At 41.1% G+C, this 17,373-nt stretch overlaps 1 protein-coding gene across 9 annotated transcripts in view; it reads right to left on the bottom strand.

Moving 5' to 3' along the window:
• The window catches only part of LOC110982382 (dynamin-binding protein-like), a 69,330-nt gene that overhangs the window by 42,128 nt on the left and 9,829 nt on the right, over window positions 1-17,373 (bottom strand). For 8 of the 9 annotated variants that reach the window (XM_022240749.2, XM_087130911.1, XM_087130915.1 and 5 more), the window contains exons 2-3: window positions 4,463-4,747; window positions 896-1,021 (exon numbers count right to left, since the gene is read on the bottom strand). In XM_022240749.2, the coding sequence (XP_022096441.2) occupies window positions 896-1,021; window positions 4,463-4,739 (403 nt within the window). In that variant the 5' untranslated portion in view covers window positions 4,740-4,747. Of the gene's footprint in view, window positions 1-895; window positions 1,022-4,462; window positions 4,748-10,530; window positions 11,078-17,373 lie in introns of those variants that run through there. The other variant, XM_087130908.1, reaches the window with a different exon arrangement.

Here is a 17,373-nt window from a genome sequence, read left to right as displayed (position 1 = left end):
TGTAACATGAAGACTTGTGAGTCAAGGGCCGTTTTCCAATACTCAACTTCGTCTCCGTCTCAGGCTTTGTTCCCAAAACCAATCCCCAATTGTGGGCCTGAAGCATTTCAATTACATTGAATTACTGTAATGTTTGGCTTTCTTGCATCTTATTTGATGTTCTGTGGCACTATTAGACTAATTAGTGCGCTTACAGCTTCAAAGTCAGCTATTAAAAAAACAGTTGAAGCCTGAGACAGAGCGAAGTTGAGTATTAGAAAACGACCAAGGTATCAGACCACCCTACTAACTCCATGTTTGGTCGTCAGTAGGTACGGTATTTCCACACAAGAGTACGAACAAAATATGTTGGTACATCGTGCAATACAGAATAAAATTGGGCAACAAGGAGGTTTGGAGATGCACTTGTAACAAAAACTCTGTACTTTGATTCTAGCCAAAGCCAGCTCAGGAATATTTCCCAAATGTTACTGGGCAGAAATGAGTCTTATGTTTGCAAAGTTGCATCAGTGGAAACTACGCCCGGGATTCCCTGAAATGGTAAATTTCAAAATATACCTGTGCAAAAATTTCTCTCTCTTTCAAAAAAAAAAGCTATATAGAGGAGCAATGAAATTGACTGGAGTGAGATTTGAACCCGTAACTTCCGGACAACCGTACCGGTACCAGCATTCTATCAACTAAACTAACCGGTCCCATGTTAATAACTCTTCCCCTTGGTCACCATCTTTGTTCGGACGGTGCTGGCCGTCTCAAATCCACGATGCCACCTGGGAAGTGGTGAACTGAGATTGCTCAGAAAAATACAGACTTCGTGAGCGTGGTGGTAAAGTTTACTGGCCCCTTTTAATATTGCGTTTTACGCCAAATTTATGCTGTGCTGTACGTGCAATACCTGGCGTGGACACATGTTGGGTGTTGTGCTCACTGACGTAGGTGACAGGGAAGATCCCTGTGTTATTGCCTAGTCTCCCCTCAAGCCAATTCTCATCGATCTGCTTGGTTATTTCAATGATATCACCTGACAAGAGGAATACAGAGAGGGTTATTGTTCTGGGGAAACCACAAATTTACCACAAGAGGTCGCTTCCTTCAAATGTTTAGTTAGTTTGGAGTGTCTGATATTCCAGACTTCGGGCAAGTGGTTTTAGCAACTTACACAGTTTACGATAAAGGTTACGCGTGCGCATCCGGTTAGCCGTCATGTGGTATATATTCTTGTTTGCCCTGCTTTTAGCTAGCAGTAACCCTGCTCACGCTGCTGTCTTCTGGCTACCAAATTAGAAGTGCGCGTAAGCGTTGACACCACACATGCGTGCAAGGGTCATCAGTTCAGTGTGTGGCATCATGTACAGAACCATGCAGCTCTGTTCGACTGAACATGAGGACGTGTCCAAGATGCTGAATTCAGACACAATACGACATATGACTTGCCCACTTTTTATCTGCATCAATAGCTTAGAATATTGATTCTCTCAGAATATACAACATTCACTGAGCTGAAACCTCATTGGGTTTGTTCTTAAGCAACGCTCTTTCAATTTTGAGTAATTTTCTTGCCGCAAAAAATGACTCATGATGAACAGGACCTTTAAAAACGTGTTTAAACTTTTGACCTTGTATTGTTTTCACTACATGTACAATGCATACTAGGCAAAACCACAAACAAAACTATATCGCCATGTGTTAGGATAAAGGAAATCTACACATATACATTGTATGTTCATGTATAGTTAGGTATTGCATATGCGGGTTTCAATAACTTTCATGCTGAAGAGAGGGCTTGCGGAAACATCGTGTGGATAGCCCTGTGTTTGGAAGAGGTACAGTACGTGAGTGAGTGTGAGTCCACACTCAATGGTTTTTATCAGAACCGTGCCGTACCCTATAGATCCACATTGAGTTACTGCAGGCCCTCTCTCCTTTGTCTATGCAAAGCTTCAAATTTGGTAAAAGCCAAACCCAGGTTTCATGTTTCCTTGTCTTTGTTGATCATTTGAACAATGACCGTTATTTATCAATACAATGTGAATATGGACCAATACAATGCACGTTTGAAAACATCTGGGAGTTTATTTTTAAAAAGAGCTTTAAAAAAATGCGAAGAATTTAAACAAGTCTTGAAAGCCTCTACCGGACATCTAGTATGTGGTGTTTCAGGTTTCATCTAGTATGAGGTGGTTCAAATTTCCTTGTCTTGTTGACCTCAGGGCCGATAATTGACGGATGTGTACAAAACCAAGCACCTAAACCAGGCACTTCAAATGTGTACTTCAAGTTTCGTGTTTATTATCCAACAATTATCTTCCTCGATGGAACAGGAAGTTTCGGGGGGGGGGGCTTTGACAAGGAAGTGCTTGGTCTCAGCAATAAGATGACTGCATACCAGTACATGTACATGTATGTTCTAAATTGAAGGTGGGTATGAAAAGGCAGACCTGTGAACAATGGGAACACGTGCATAATTTTAATTTGGTTACAAACTGGTTTCCATATAGACCATCAGCACAGGGCCTTGAGGGTAGATGAACTGGGTACCAATGTCTACCGCACATACTGCAGCATGTAGGGGGTCCCCCCGGTACTTACAGAAATGGCAGTCTACCTACTCTCCCCCCCCCTCCATTGGGTATATGGGTGAAGCCTGGGTACTTATAGAAATGGCAGTCTACCTACTCTCCCCCCCCTCCATTGGGTATATGGGTGAAGCCTGAGTACTTACAGAAATGGCAGTCTACCTACTCTCCCCCTCCCCTCCATTGGGTATATGGGTGAAGCCTGGGTACTTACAGAAATGGCAGTCTACCTACTCTCCCCCCCTCCATTGGGTATATGGGTGAAGCCTGGGTACTTATAGAAATGGCAGTCTACCTACTCTCCCCCCCCCTCCATTGGGTATATGGGTGAAGCCTGGGTACTTACAGAAATGGCAGTCTACCTACTCTCCCCCCCTCCATTGGGTATATGGGTGAAGCCTGGGTACTTACAGAAATGGCAGTCTACCTACTCTCCCCCCCTCCATTGGGTATATGGGTGAAGCCTGGGTACTTACAGAAATGGCAGTCTACCTACTCTCCCCCCCTCCATTGGGTATATGGGTGAAGCCTGGGTACTTACAGAAATGGCAGTCTACCTACTCTCCCTCCCCCTCCATTGGGTATATGGGTGAAGCCTGGGGGACCCCCTACAGGGATCCCAAAATGGGTGTAAATTAGATGACAGAGGTACATGTTCCAACTTATTCTGCCACCACTGCATCTTTACTGGTGAACAAGACCCAACAATTACAGACGACAGACATTTTCAGGACTGAGTGCGAGGCAGTTGAATGCTGATCCCACATTTTTGGATCACAAAAAAAAATCATAAAACCGGTACCCATTTATCTAAACGCCATGTTTTTGTCTACAGTTAACTTGGTACATAACCTCTCTGTGCTGTGGCAACCTCTCGGTCGGGTACTGTGCTGTGAAATGCCCATTTTAAATGAACAAATTATGCATGTACATGTAACTTACAGCACATGTGCTGTAGCGTACATGTCCACTTGCTCAAAACGTTAACTTAAAATGAACATCAAAAGCATGAAAACTGACAAAAAGCTACCATACACTGAGTTTGACTGACATTCATGTACGTGTACTTGTGAACGGAACAGCCCTTGTCTATAAAAAAGTGTGCTGCCAACTTTTTGACTCTACAGTACCACATACATGTAGATGTAATTCAACCACATGTACATGTACGTGTGATTCAACCACATGTACATGTACATGTACAGTGTATCACAATCACTTGATATATGGGTACAGGTTTGCTCACTGACAGGACAATGAACAGTTTCATTGTAACTGGCTAGAGAAAAAAAAGACCAAAAAAAAAAAAAAAAACCCAGGTGCTATCCAGTTTTGCTGTCTTGTCTAACGACACGCTGTAAACTGTACCCAGTGTGTCACAAGTTCATCGTATTCCATCCACAACACAGCCATTGTCTGCATCAACAATGTAGGATAAATACATGTGCCACTTATGAGCTCAATGCTTCGTGCTCACGAAATATGGCACATGTACATGTCCGTATAATCACTCAATGTTGTGAGCTGCGAACTTTGCTCCCTCCGGGCATCTGGAGAAATGATAGTTCCGGGATGACAGACGAGGCTTTCAATGCCTTCCAATAATTTCACAAGGAAATGTGGTTGACATGAAGGTACGTGTACATGTAGGAAAACACGACAGCCAAAGACTGTTTCAGTGGCTCACAAGAACATTGAAAGTACCAGCCGGTGGGACCAATACAGTGTACGGTACATACATGTATGGTGCCTGTACATGTACATTTGACGCACTTGGCAAAGAAGAAATGTGATGTTGCCAGATGAAATGTGAACACAACTTATAAATTTTGCAAACTGCATCTTGTCAACTTCTTCATTTGGCTGTGATTATCAAAAAACCCAACCTTTCTTAAAAGACAGGTCCCCATCTGCACCAGTGCTGAAGGTCTCCACGGCAATGACCTTCTGACCCTTGGCAAAGCGGTCCAACAGGGCGTCGTCCACCACCAGCTCCACGAAGTTGGCGGGGAAGGTCCCCGATTGGCCATTGCAGGAGCCAATCAGCCAGTTGTGGTCCACCTTTTGCTCCACCAGGATGAGGTCACCGTGGTGTAGGGGCAGCTCATCTGGAGCATTGGCGATGAAATCAAAGATGGCACGGACTTTGCTCCCCGGCTCCATCAGGATGCCTGCGGAAGCGAAAAAATAAACTGAACATCAAAATCATGTTCAAATGATAGCCACTGGTACATCTACATGTACGACCGGGCAGTCAAATGCACTCACAGTGTTCAAATTCCCACAGAGCCAGTGGACTGAGGCCAGAGGACTGGGGCCAGTGGACTGAGGCCACTGAACTGGGGCCAGTGGACTCAGGCCCATGGAATGGGGCCAGTGGACTGGGACCAGTGGACTGAGGCCAGAGGACTAGGGCCAGTGAACTGGGGCTAGTGGACTGGGGCTAGTGGACTGGGGCCAGTGATTTTAACAGTGGTCTTGCAGGATTAAAATCAGCAAGAATATTCTGGAATTCAGCAAAGTACAGTAAACTAAGTGAAGCTACAAGTAGCCAATGGTCTATTCTGTCCTCTTAAAGTGAAAGTGGAATATCAAGACTCGTGCCAAAGTAATGATGTTTGGCTGAACCGGGGAGGAGGGGCGGATTTCTGGGATTTTATGAATTAACATCAATCCTTCAAACTCAAGTTTCAAACGTTCTTCAACCCTTCAAATTCTTCCAAAACCTCTAAATAGATGTTACATACAGGAAGGTGAATATGGTTAAAGAAATTGTACATATATGTACATACATCAGGGATGAGATTGACCAATGATAAAAATAGCTGAAAGCAGCTGAAAAAAAGTACATAAAGATGCTGAACTGTGACAATCTCCTATACTTTTGTACACAGCCAGTGAGGAAAAAATCTGAAATCCAAAACAAAAAAAGCTGAAATGTGAGAAATCTCACCCCTGAAAAATGTATGTACATGTACATTTTACTGGTGGGTAATTCCTGAAATTAGGGGTCCAAAAGTGTGACATTTTGGTACCCTTGTTACATATGGCTTTGTTGTTTGACATGAAAATATCAACGGAATTGATTTCAAACTACCCAGTGCAAGTATTACTATTTGTTTGGCAGGTTTTGAATTAATTCATCACTCTTGGATTAAAAAAATGTGTTCTGAACTTACAAAATCATATGTCAGATGTGACAGGGACGAAAAAAATGGACCCCTAATTTCTGGAATTACGTGTACATGTACAGTACTTCTGAATATTCCAAGGCATCGCCGTTTCAATGACACTTTACAGTACAGTGCATACAATGTACATACTCCTCAGGCATGTCAAATATGGCAGAAAATATGTAACATGAACAACACCACACCTGAAACATTAACCGGCTTATCAATATATCGATCCTTAGTCAAACAATATTTCTACCCACACAATAATAAAGTTCATTCCATAACAAGGCTCTATAACAAGGCTAAAAGTAAAACAAGAAATATACGGACCGTACATTTTACACCCCAGCCATTACATGTAGATGTGAACTCAAAACCCCAAACGTAAAGTAAATTCACAGCAGAAACACCAATAAATGCATCTACAATTTGGATGCAACCCATTATCCTGTTCAGTCGTTAAAACAACATTTCCCTACTTCCAAGTTCGTCCTCACAGGACAAACACTAATCCAGATATCTTCCTGATTAAACATTCATTCGCCGTCGGACACTGCAATGCTCCGAGCAATTTCGTGTTTCGTCTCCAAGTCCGGCTCGGTCCATTTTTTTCCTCCAGAGATACAAGTACATCTCCGATCGTCTTCTCTCGTCTCCGCCTCCCCAAGCAATTCTTCTGTGGCCAGACGAATTCACCTTCTCGTTTCTTGTCAAAAATCTGGACGCTTCAGCCACAACATCTTCCACCGAAGCAAACAAAGGAAACTTCTCAGATATAATTTCTGGTAACTACTCATACAACATAAAGATACATTCATAAATATCTAAGACATTTGATGATGCCCGCAGAGAAGCGACGATACCCGCTGCGAAAATCACGCACTAGCGCCTGGATACGAGACAGTTTAGTCCATCCTGATTGGTCAAGAGTCTGTCTGCACGCAGTTGACCACACGCACGCCAAGTCCACATAAAGAAATTCTTTTGGAAAACTATAAATAAAATGGACCTGGCCCGGTGTTCAGAAAAATGAAAGTAAGATTCTACAACAAAATCGGACTCACACACATCCACACACACAAGTGTGTATTTGCCTGCAACTGGGGACCCCCTATTGTTCCTCTTTTGTTCGTACTTTAACTTTTTTAGAAGACCACCCATATGTTTTGTACACAGTTGTCAATCGGGGACCCTCTGTCAATCGGGGACCTTATTGTCCTCTATTGTTCAGGGTCCCCAATTGAATACAGACACAAACTCACCGCATGTGCATTTATGGGGACAAAAAAATGTTAGAAGAATATTTTTTACCCACAATGCACTTCCAACCTTCCATCAAGGTACATGTACATGTACATGTAAAGCATCAATAGAAATTGTTTCACAGAGCCTAAGCTCTCTTTATCAAAAAGAAGAGGTTAAAAGAGGCTAAATCTTTTGTCTTTTTAGAGATTGATCATAAAGTTGCCAGAGGGATGACGAGAAACAAGACTTTTTTTGGCCAGTGGGACTTTCTGGGCAAATACGCCAACGCTTGGCATAATCCATAGGCAATCAAGAAGGTTTGATGTGGGTAAGTTCATTAGGGAAATGAGAGGCAGTATGATTAAGGGTACCGACGAGATCAATTCTAAAAACTCATCCAAATTATCTTTTTCAAATCCGTAGGCTGGAACCCAAAGTGACCCCGATGAAGGATTCCAAGCATCAAAAGGCCCACTCTCTTAATTCCATCCCAGTGAAATTCTCCCACTTTGACACACTATAAACGAGATTGAGATTTCACACCAATTTCAACAAGAAATGGCAACTTCCCATCCCATGTTTAATCTAGGTAAATTTAAAGCCGTTTCTGCCCAAACTTGTCCTATCTCTCGTTTCAAGCTTAGAAAGTACATGTATGAGAGCATGTTATGTTCTTGATGAAGTCCTGCTGCTCAACAATGTCTCAAGTCACATACCACCAGTCCACGAGCGTTGTGCAACAGAAGTCATGGCCTCTTATAATGCTGGTCGTCGAATTACACAACTTGTTTAATAAACTTAATCAGATTTACATGTAACCATGGTAACAGGGGTGTTAACATTTGAAAAAAGGGAGAGTTGATGCACATGTACATGTAGATAAGCGGACTGTGTAAGTTCCCTCAATTTTGTTCTAAAATTTGAATGATTTCTGGCTTTCATAAATTCACTAATAATGCGAGAATTGGGTCAGACTGACCCAGGATCTGAAAGTGGATTTACCTTTACTTGACCCTTCTCTGGGTCATAAAAACAGTTCTCTAGATCTACATCTAGCAAACCAGATTCAGACTGCAGCAAAATCCGAATCCAGATGTGCTCGGCATTTGTGTCCGTCAAGAATGCACATTTGTTTGGCTCTTTCAGACTCACAAATGTGTTCTTTCTAGTGGGACAGGGTCAACCGATCCAGCAGCTTTTAGAGTGAACACGCACTGAGGCGATAGGGTCCACTTTTATTCAGCTTCGTCTGTCCCTCTTTAAAGCACTCCATTTTGTAGACAAAAACCACATTATCAACCATGATCCCCCCCCAAAAAAACCAAGAATTTTACTACATGTAAGTAAATATACTCTCCATAACGTCTCAGCTGAATTTATCCCAACACAAATTTGCCAATTCCAAACCATAGTTGATTATTTTGCAACAAAACCATGTTGGTGTCCCTTTTGTGTCGAAGTCACATCCACATGTGCCGCAACCAGAGAGCAATCTCGAGTCCTTGTGCGTCTAAATTTTAATCAGAATTGATTTCCTACGTCCTTAAGTCCACGGAACAGAGGCTTACATTTACAGTATGTTAAATAGAGTGGCTAATGCATGCACAACCGCTACACCAGGACACATGACATCAATTTCACTTCATATCTACGATAATGTACATGTAGATAAATGCCTGCAAGATAAAGACTTACACATGCATATAAATTTCCTCTCTGGAATTACAAAAGCATGTGACCCAGCTTTTGAAACCAGGAATAAGTCACAAATTGACCTCTTGAGAAATGTACATGTACATTTACATGGTCAGAAAGAGAATTTCATAAGCTTTCCAATGGTACATTGTACATATTACAAGTGTGTTGATGGTAATCTTTCATACATGTACATGTACATGTACAATTAGAAAATACAACGTATACAGAAATCGCCAAATCAATGTTTTTCAACATTTACCCACATCCCCACTTTACTTGGCCATTACGTCAAATGGCCTCAGCGACTTATTTCTGATTACGATGTACTGGGTCACATGAATGTGGTTGGTACATGTACAAGCACACTGTGCATACATGTAGGTACTTGAGACTAAAAGCTCACTGCTCACTGTCTACATGTATTGATAAAAAATGGCGTTTTGTTTTAATGACCTCAATTTCTTCGGATCTACAGTGTACAATGTTCCACAGGCTGGTTTATACAGCAAAAACATATATTCTCCAAATGTTATGAATATGTACATGAGAACATGCACATGTATTCATGACACAAATTTATAAAAGTTGGGCACATTTCAAATTGATTGTGGAGGTCAAAGGATCAAATCGGGCTTTAGTCAATTACCACGCTTGTTTTTATTAATCAGTTTTAAAATGTTAAGTGGCCAGCTTCTTTATAAGTGGGTACTGGACATCTCACCTTGAACACGGAACGCTTCGAGGCATCAAATTCACGTTTGTATGAGCTTGTGTTTTTTTTCTGCGCCCCGTCTGAAGCTGCCTTTCTAAAGTCGAACATACTGAACACTCTTCCATCAGAGACCCAATACATTACTTTCTTCTGTCCATCATTTGTTTATGTACGCAGAGCTCACGGTTGTTTTGGGGTGTTGTGACTTGTGGTGTACTGTGCTGCAGTCGTATTCATTTCTGTGTTCATATCAGCTTCTGAACTGTTTATTTCTAAAACGCGATACACGTGTGCAGGACATCCACTTGAAAAAGGGGACGTATTTCCACAACTGAGAAAATATCCAATGACGGGTTCCTTGAAATATGGACCGTTAGATAATGTTCAACTTTGGGGGTTCATTTTTCCTGAAGAGAGCAGTAGTCAATTAATTCCCAATGTCTGACGAAAAGAGGGGAGTCATAGCTGATATCTGGAACAATGATGAGCGGGTCCATCTTTCAACTTTTAATCAGAGTTGATTAATTAACGTCTCAAACATCAGCATTTTTGATAGACATGAACAACCTGTTGAAATCCTACCCAAATAGAAGTTACCGGGCAGTAATCATTCCTGCAGTTATTTTGCACAAATTTGTAAGTGGTGAAAGATGATAATATTTGCTTATAAAACCATCATCACAAAAAAAAAGGCTCACAAATAATTGGGTAACTTCAGGGTTCTCAAAATGAAAAATACGCACACGAGTCTTCTTTTCTTTCTTTGTTCGTTTGTTTTTTTTGAGAATCAATATTTTTGTCTTCTTAAACCAACTGGTATTTTCAGGAAAAATATGGCAGGGCTGCGTAGCACCGTGATCAGAATATCGACAAGAATATAAGATTAAATCAGTGCTCTGAAATATATGATTGCCAAGCTTTCGGTAACTGAGTACCTTCTTCAGGGCGAGCAGATTCAGGATCTGTTTTTTTTTATACAAAAACATGGAATGTTAATGCTGCCGATGGCTTGTGGCACGCTGCATGTGCAGTGTACACATGTACATACAGGTACTTTGTTTTGCACGCCGACGGTAATCACTACGCTATAATGAACCCGTTCTGTCAAAACAGCAACACTTACATGCACATGCGGAGGCAATCTCACGACGTCTTTAACTTAAACCCGTTAATGCTCAACGCGACACATCCTCCTTCAAAATAAATTACCTCCACTGGGGACCGCTGTCTCAGTTGCCAAGAGCTGACGCCAATGCAGCGGCAAACAGGCCGCCGATCAACACCCAAGCCACACTACCGAGCTCGCTCAGAGCTCATCTGAATGCTTGTACCCTCCCACACACACAAGAGGAAATATCCGCATTACCATGGAAGCAAGCAGCCGGACATAATGAACCTAATTAAATTATCGGTACATGGACTCAATCAATAGAGACTTGGATGTCTCACAACGACACAGGAAGGGAAAACAGCTATTCAGGTTTTAAAACGTCTCCTTTCATTTACTGTCATCATGTCCTGTAAACACGATAACAATCTAAGCACTGCAGCATAGTGATGCATACGAAAATTGAAAGTGCTTAAAATGTATGGTTTAACTTCATATACATGTAAGTACATGTATGTAACTGACATTCAAGTGTACATGCATATCACAAATTACTTTCTTGAGTCCAACCACAGAGCATTTTAGAGAGATTCATTTGATTTGCTATACCATGCATGTACATGTACATATCTATACATGTACACATTGCTAACCTTACATGTCCATCATGTACATGGAAAAATACATGTACATACATGTTGTAACGTAGGCCTATACATGCACATGCCCATGGTACACGTGACATAAGTAGTCTGGAGTTGGTCTTTCTTGGATTTCAGCATTTTTTTGGCACTTCAATGGTTCTTGTATAATGCACGGTACAAATGTACATGTACATTATCTTAGTGCTTTTTATCATATTACAGTTTACATGGATGTATAAGGTTTAAATAGCTACATGTACATGTACATGTATGGTTTGTGATTTTTTAAACGTACATGTAAATTGAAAATTTTCAGCCCTTAGCGCACCCACATAAACTACATTTAATTCATGGTCCATTGCACGTACCTGTTGTTCTCTCCTATGTATGTGTACAGTGTCTGTGTACGTGTACAGTACATCTCTTTGCATGTGGGCTTTGGAGTTACATGCACATGTAGAGAAAATGTTGGCACAGATTTTATCAAGGCGTGAAAAGGGGGGGGGGCATTTGGGGGCAGAAGAGAATTCCAATAAATGAGTCACGGCAGATTCAGCTGATAGTCACGAAGTACATGTGATCAATGTATGGATTATCCCTTTTAGTCAATTCAAATGCGCTAGCCAAGGGGCAGTGATGAGTCATCTTTCCAATCTCTCGGGAACCGAGAGGCCTTTTCAAACGGCAGCCTCTCAACCCGAGTTCAACTCGACCCCATGTACATGTAGCACTCGCTTAAAATGGCCTTTAAACCCTAGGACGATATGGTAACTGGCTCAGCCTCAACTTCCTTCAGCCGAGCTACTCCGTATCAGCATGATGTTTACGGGGTACCTGGAACATTACACCATGAACCCTGGACAGATAACATGTAGCTTAACCATCAAGCCCTGAACAACCTCCATGTTGCTTGAGTACCTACATGTACATGTACATGTGTGGGTACATGTACGGTGCAATACTTTCTCACCTCAGATACAAGCTTCATCAGTTCGCATTGCCTCGTCTGTGCTAAGGGGAGGAATCTATGTTGAATTCGATTCAGGTTTAGAACAACTTCCTGTATACAATTTACACGTTTAACCAAAACTTCATAATACTCCTGCAATATTATTTTCTCCTTTGATAATATTCTTCACTGTCCTTTTGCTCTTTTGGCGCATCTAGAGACTTTTATGACATCTTGATATGCACTGTAGATGCTATTCATTATTATTATCTGCAAAGGCTGCCTACCTCAGTGTTTACATGTACATGTACATGTATAAACACATGGTTCACCAATGATGCATGTGATCAGCCCATCGAGGGGAGGATAACACAATTTTTCTTGTTTTGAATTCTATTTTCTCTAAAAAGCAGTTGGATCAGTGGTGTAGCCATTGGGGGCTGAGGGGGCACGTCCCCCCTCCCAATTACCGATGTTGTCCCAGGTGTCCCTCCCCCACTGAAAAAAAAACCAAAGGGCTGATTGGATATTGACCAAGGTTAACAAACACTTGCCCCCATAAATCACACCACTGAAAGCTGGTGCCCCCTTAAGATGCTGGTGTCCCCTTTGTGCCCACTCTCACCAGTAAAATCCTAGCAACACCACTGAGTTGGATGCAGAAAGGAAAGCTCACTATGCAACTAGGAACACGTTCATTCTGATTAAGAAATACTCACCAGATCACGTAAATCAAAATAATGTCCAAAGCCTGGGAAAAAAATAGGGTTCCATTTAAACCTTTTGGAAAAAACCTGGTAATCGTTTAATAGTGAACCCTTTTTGTTTAAACGTGTAAATGTCGCACCCTTAGTTTCTACCTACACTCTCCACTCCTCAGCATAGATTTGAAGCAAAGCCACCTAACGAAGCGTGCAGGGCAGATAACAAAACCACTTCTCATAATCATAGGCCAGCCCTATCATGATAGGCAGTCCCCAAGAGCTGCCCCTGAGTAAATCCACAGCTGCATGAACAAACAAAGTCTTGATTAAAGAACATCCAGAGTGACATGCCAATCTGCACTGTATCAAGTATCCGGGAATAAGCATACAAACATGAACAGATGTATGCATGAACCTAATAAATGATAAAGACTTTCCTGTTTCAGTGAAATGCGTAGGGTAGCAGCACTGAAATTGTTGAACTTATTGGAGCTACACTTCAGTTCAGGCCTGGACTAGATGCCAATGGAATTGGATAACTTTGTACATGTATTTCACTGTGTTGCAATGTAACACAATGTATCACAGTGTATTACAAAGTATTTTGTAAAAATATACATTGAGTCAATGCATCTACATGTACATTGTACAATTGTGCTACTGTTTACACAAGGCATCATTTCAGTTTCTTGCAGTCAAATCTTGCAAATGAACAACTAATTTCTTTCAAATTTAAATGAAAGAAATTGTTTGCGATTGATTGTGGTAAAAAAAGTAACAGTGTATTGGGACTCCATGAGGACTGCAGAGAAATGCACTTTTACTCATTAATTTTGACAATTTTTGGCAAAAGACAGACAGATGGTTGTAAGTTTTCCAAGTGCTTTCTTGCATGCATTCTGCATGCATGCAAAGATCATACATTAAGGAAAAGATCTGTTACGTGTACTCAGCACATTCAACATCAAATACGCCATTGATTTTCATTATAAACGTGCGCTTCTGCAGTGAGTACCTAAAAAACACGCCCTCTCTTGTGCTTGGAGTGGGTAGCAATGAAAGTGAAATCTGCCAAAAAAAACAGGGAAACTGATCACATACAGTCATACTGCATGAAACACAGAGCCAAATATATTTATATGAGAATGAGATTTTGCATTTGCCATAAAAAAAAGTTTGAACAATCAAATGCCGGAATTGAAATTGAATGATCCCACAGAAAACATCATGGTCTGAATTTTACTATTGTAGGAGGATTTCAGGCTGATGAGAATTTTCAGCTTAAAGATCTCGGAATGAATTTGTTGGAGAATGCATGAAGCATGAGTGCAGTACATGTAGAATCAATGTGTGTCCTGAATTCCTTGAACCAGATTTTTTTAAGAGCGATTCTTGGGCTAAATGGCTCGGTTGAAGACAAGTAACTGGACACTGTGAACACAAAGTCGATACAGACCTATCTCTGAACTTTAAAATTCACAGCGGTCTGGCACGTGCCCGACGATTTCTCTCAAGAGGAGTATTCAAAACCTCTATGTTGGGCCAGAGGATCTCAAACCGGGGCTCCGTTCCCCAGGGTTGCTTGCTGTGAAAACATGCACTCCTAATGGAGACCAGCCAATCCCCTGGTCAATGAGCCATCAGAGGCATTGCTCCAGGATGAAATTGGGTTAAATTGTGGGCCGCTGGATCATTACCTCAACAGCAGACGTAAACAGAGACACAGAGCTGGGACACTATTGACAAGAAAAAGAAACATGGACACTATGCTAATGCATACATGTATGTCTTGAGCTCAAAAAGCGGGCCACTTTTGAAAATGAAATTCTAAACTTAAATTTCTCAGTTAAACTGTACGAGACAAGTGGAATTCCTGGTTTGGAAATCCTCTTGGTTAGGAAAAGCTGAAAACACAGTGTACTTGTATATAGGGAATTCCTGAATTAGGGGTCCATTTAATGTAGCGGCCTATTAATGGCTGACGCCTAATGGTCTAACGATTGGCCCCTCCCACTTTAAAAATTGTTCTGACCCCCTGTGGAATCCCAATACTTTTGGAGCCAATCAAGTCTGATTATACAGCATTTCTTGAAAAACCTAGAGTTGACTTGGGGCGGAAGATTTAAAAAGGCTGAGTTGAGAGAATTCCCCACCTGAAGAGTATAAAAGCTGCTGTTCCCATGAGCCTTACACATGTACCGATACTTAGTAAATTTAACAAATATGGTATGGTACAGGAGTGAATCTAGGGGGACAATCCGGCAAGTCCCCCCCCCCCGGTCTCATGTGGTTATTAAAGACAGACATTTTCACAAAACTTAGAGAGATAAAAATCGGTTCTTATTACATTCTGATTTCATCTCCACTTGGGCACCTTACCCCCTTTTAAAAAAAATGTTACAACGTACATGTACATGTATGGGTTAGTGCAAGCAGTATCATTACTATGTACATGAATACAATGTAGCTTCGTACATGTTTATTCACGGATTTATTTTCACATTCAGCAAAAAGAAGTGAAATAGAGACACGACAAAGTACGTCAAATGCAAGGAACTATGAACAACTGAAATCTATACATAGCGGAACACAAAAAATGTACATGTACATGTACACTTCAAATTTTTGTTCAATATTCTGGGAATTTTCTTGGAATTCTTGATCAGTTTAACTGGATTTCCCCTTGCCAGACTACCGACCCTTTTTAAAAGACAGAGTCTTCAGAAAATGCCCAGCGAACGGACTCATCTCTGATTGGCTATGCAAATGCCAGCCTCGGTCCATGGACACGGCTTCTGCAGAGCCTCAGTGTTTTTTTTCTTCGTATGTATGCCCACGCAGTAAGATAAATTTCCATCCCCTCAACGTTGCTCCGGGGTAGATTGGAAACTACAGGAAATAAGAATTTGTTACCTTTGTAACCGCGACAAGAGTATTTCGGCAATCAGTGTTGTGACCGCCTTATTGAGATGGAGAGAAATGTTTCTATAGGGAAAACATGTTGGAAATGCTTGCTTTCATGATAGGTATACTGTAATACACTGTAAAAACAATGCTTAGAGTTTAAACATATTTTTAAACACATTTTTTTTTACCTACTGTGTTTTGACATGTTTAACTGCGCCATGTTTAGTGTTAAGCTTTTAGGAATGTGTTGAAATGCTAAGCAGATTTCATAAAGCTAAACATGTACCTACCACGGAAAAGCGTTAGTGTTTAAACACATTCCTAAACACATTTCAATAAATATGTCATGGGTTGAGAGTGGGAAAAAGTGAGTACAAAAAGTGTTTAAACTCTAAACGTTGTGTTTAGAGTGTATGTACGTGTGGGGCACTTATCGGTACTGCCATTTAATTAGTACTTGTACATGTACATGTAACGTGGGCGCATACATGTACATGTACATGTAACGTGGGCGCATACATGTACATACAGAACAGGCCCACAGTCTGTACAATGTACATATGTACATGCGTGCGACTGCTATTCCAAATTTCTTGTCACAACTTCTGGCCAGATTTGGTGGGAAACAGGCAGCAAACATTGGCACAACTGTACCTTGTATGTACACCCATACGTACACACTTTGGCCACTCCTTTGAAATAGTTCCTAAATTTTTCATGTAAACTTATACAGCGTACATGTACGTTAAAAATGGACACTAAACCGCTGGGCAGTTTAATTTTGATAGTGAGAAATTTATCATGGGTGGTGTCTCTGGACTTTCTCCAAATAGAAGCCAAAAAAATGTTGTATTACCCAGTCTATGCTTGGACATCCTTTTGGGTTTGTAATCTCCCTAGAAATCAAAAAGAATTTCAGAGCTGGATAACTCCACCGGGATCCTTTTAAACAATAAAAACTATTTATGTACAATTTAAGAACAATAAACTAGAACAACAGCGTGATGTGATGGACATGATGTAATGTACGGAGTCAAAACAGCAGGAAACTCTAAATTTACCGCCTGAGAAATACAATTCAGTACATTCCTTGTACATTATCAACAACTTGAACCGGGTTTGACAAATTGACGAAGACAAAAAGAAATTCTAAATTTACAAGTGACCCAAAAAATAGAGTAAACCCAGCCAGCATGCATGATTGGGTCTGCATTATTTATTGCACTGACTTGACACTTGTTTATAGCAGGCTGGGGAGAAAAGTGGACTGATATGAGGATGAAGTAGGTCTATGAAATGGAGACGAGCAAATCTAACCAGCACCATCTGTCATGTCTGTTGCCCAGTGTACACGTAAGCAACCATCTACATGTCTGTGATCTATGTGCATGCATACATGTACACTTAACATACTGTATGACGCAGGATCGCGAGGTAATCTTTCATTCCTTAACGATAAGTACAACATGCCGATATTGGAATAAATGTTCGTTCAAAGAATGAAAACTGACAGCTCAAAGATCCAACCCTTTTAGAATGGAAATCAGGTTTTGGAGGCCAACCCTGAAATGCTGAACCTTTGATTAACCCTAACCATCCTCAATCCTACAAAATCCTTTGGTGGTTTTTGGAGGATTGAGGCTGCATGGCACAA

The sequence above is a fragment of the Acanthaster planci genome, linkage group LG21, assembly GCF_054643075.1.
Source record: "Acanthaster planci isolate LZ-2023a linkage group LG21, COTS_SCS, whole genome shotgun sequence".
Lineage (NCBI taxonomy): Eukaryota > Metazoa > Echinodermata > Asteroidea > Valvatida > Acanthasteridae > Acanthaster > Acanthaster planci.
This window is presented reverse-complemented; position numbering and strand designations above follow the sequence as displayed.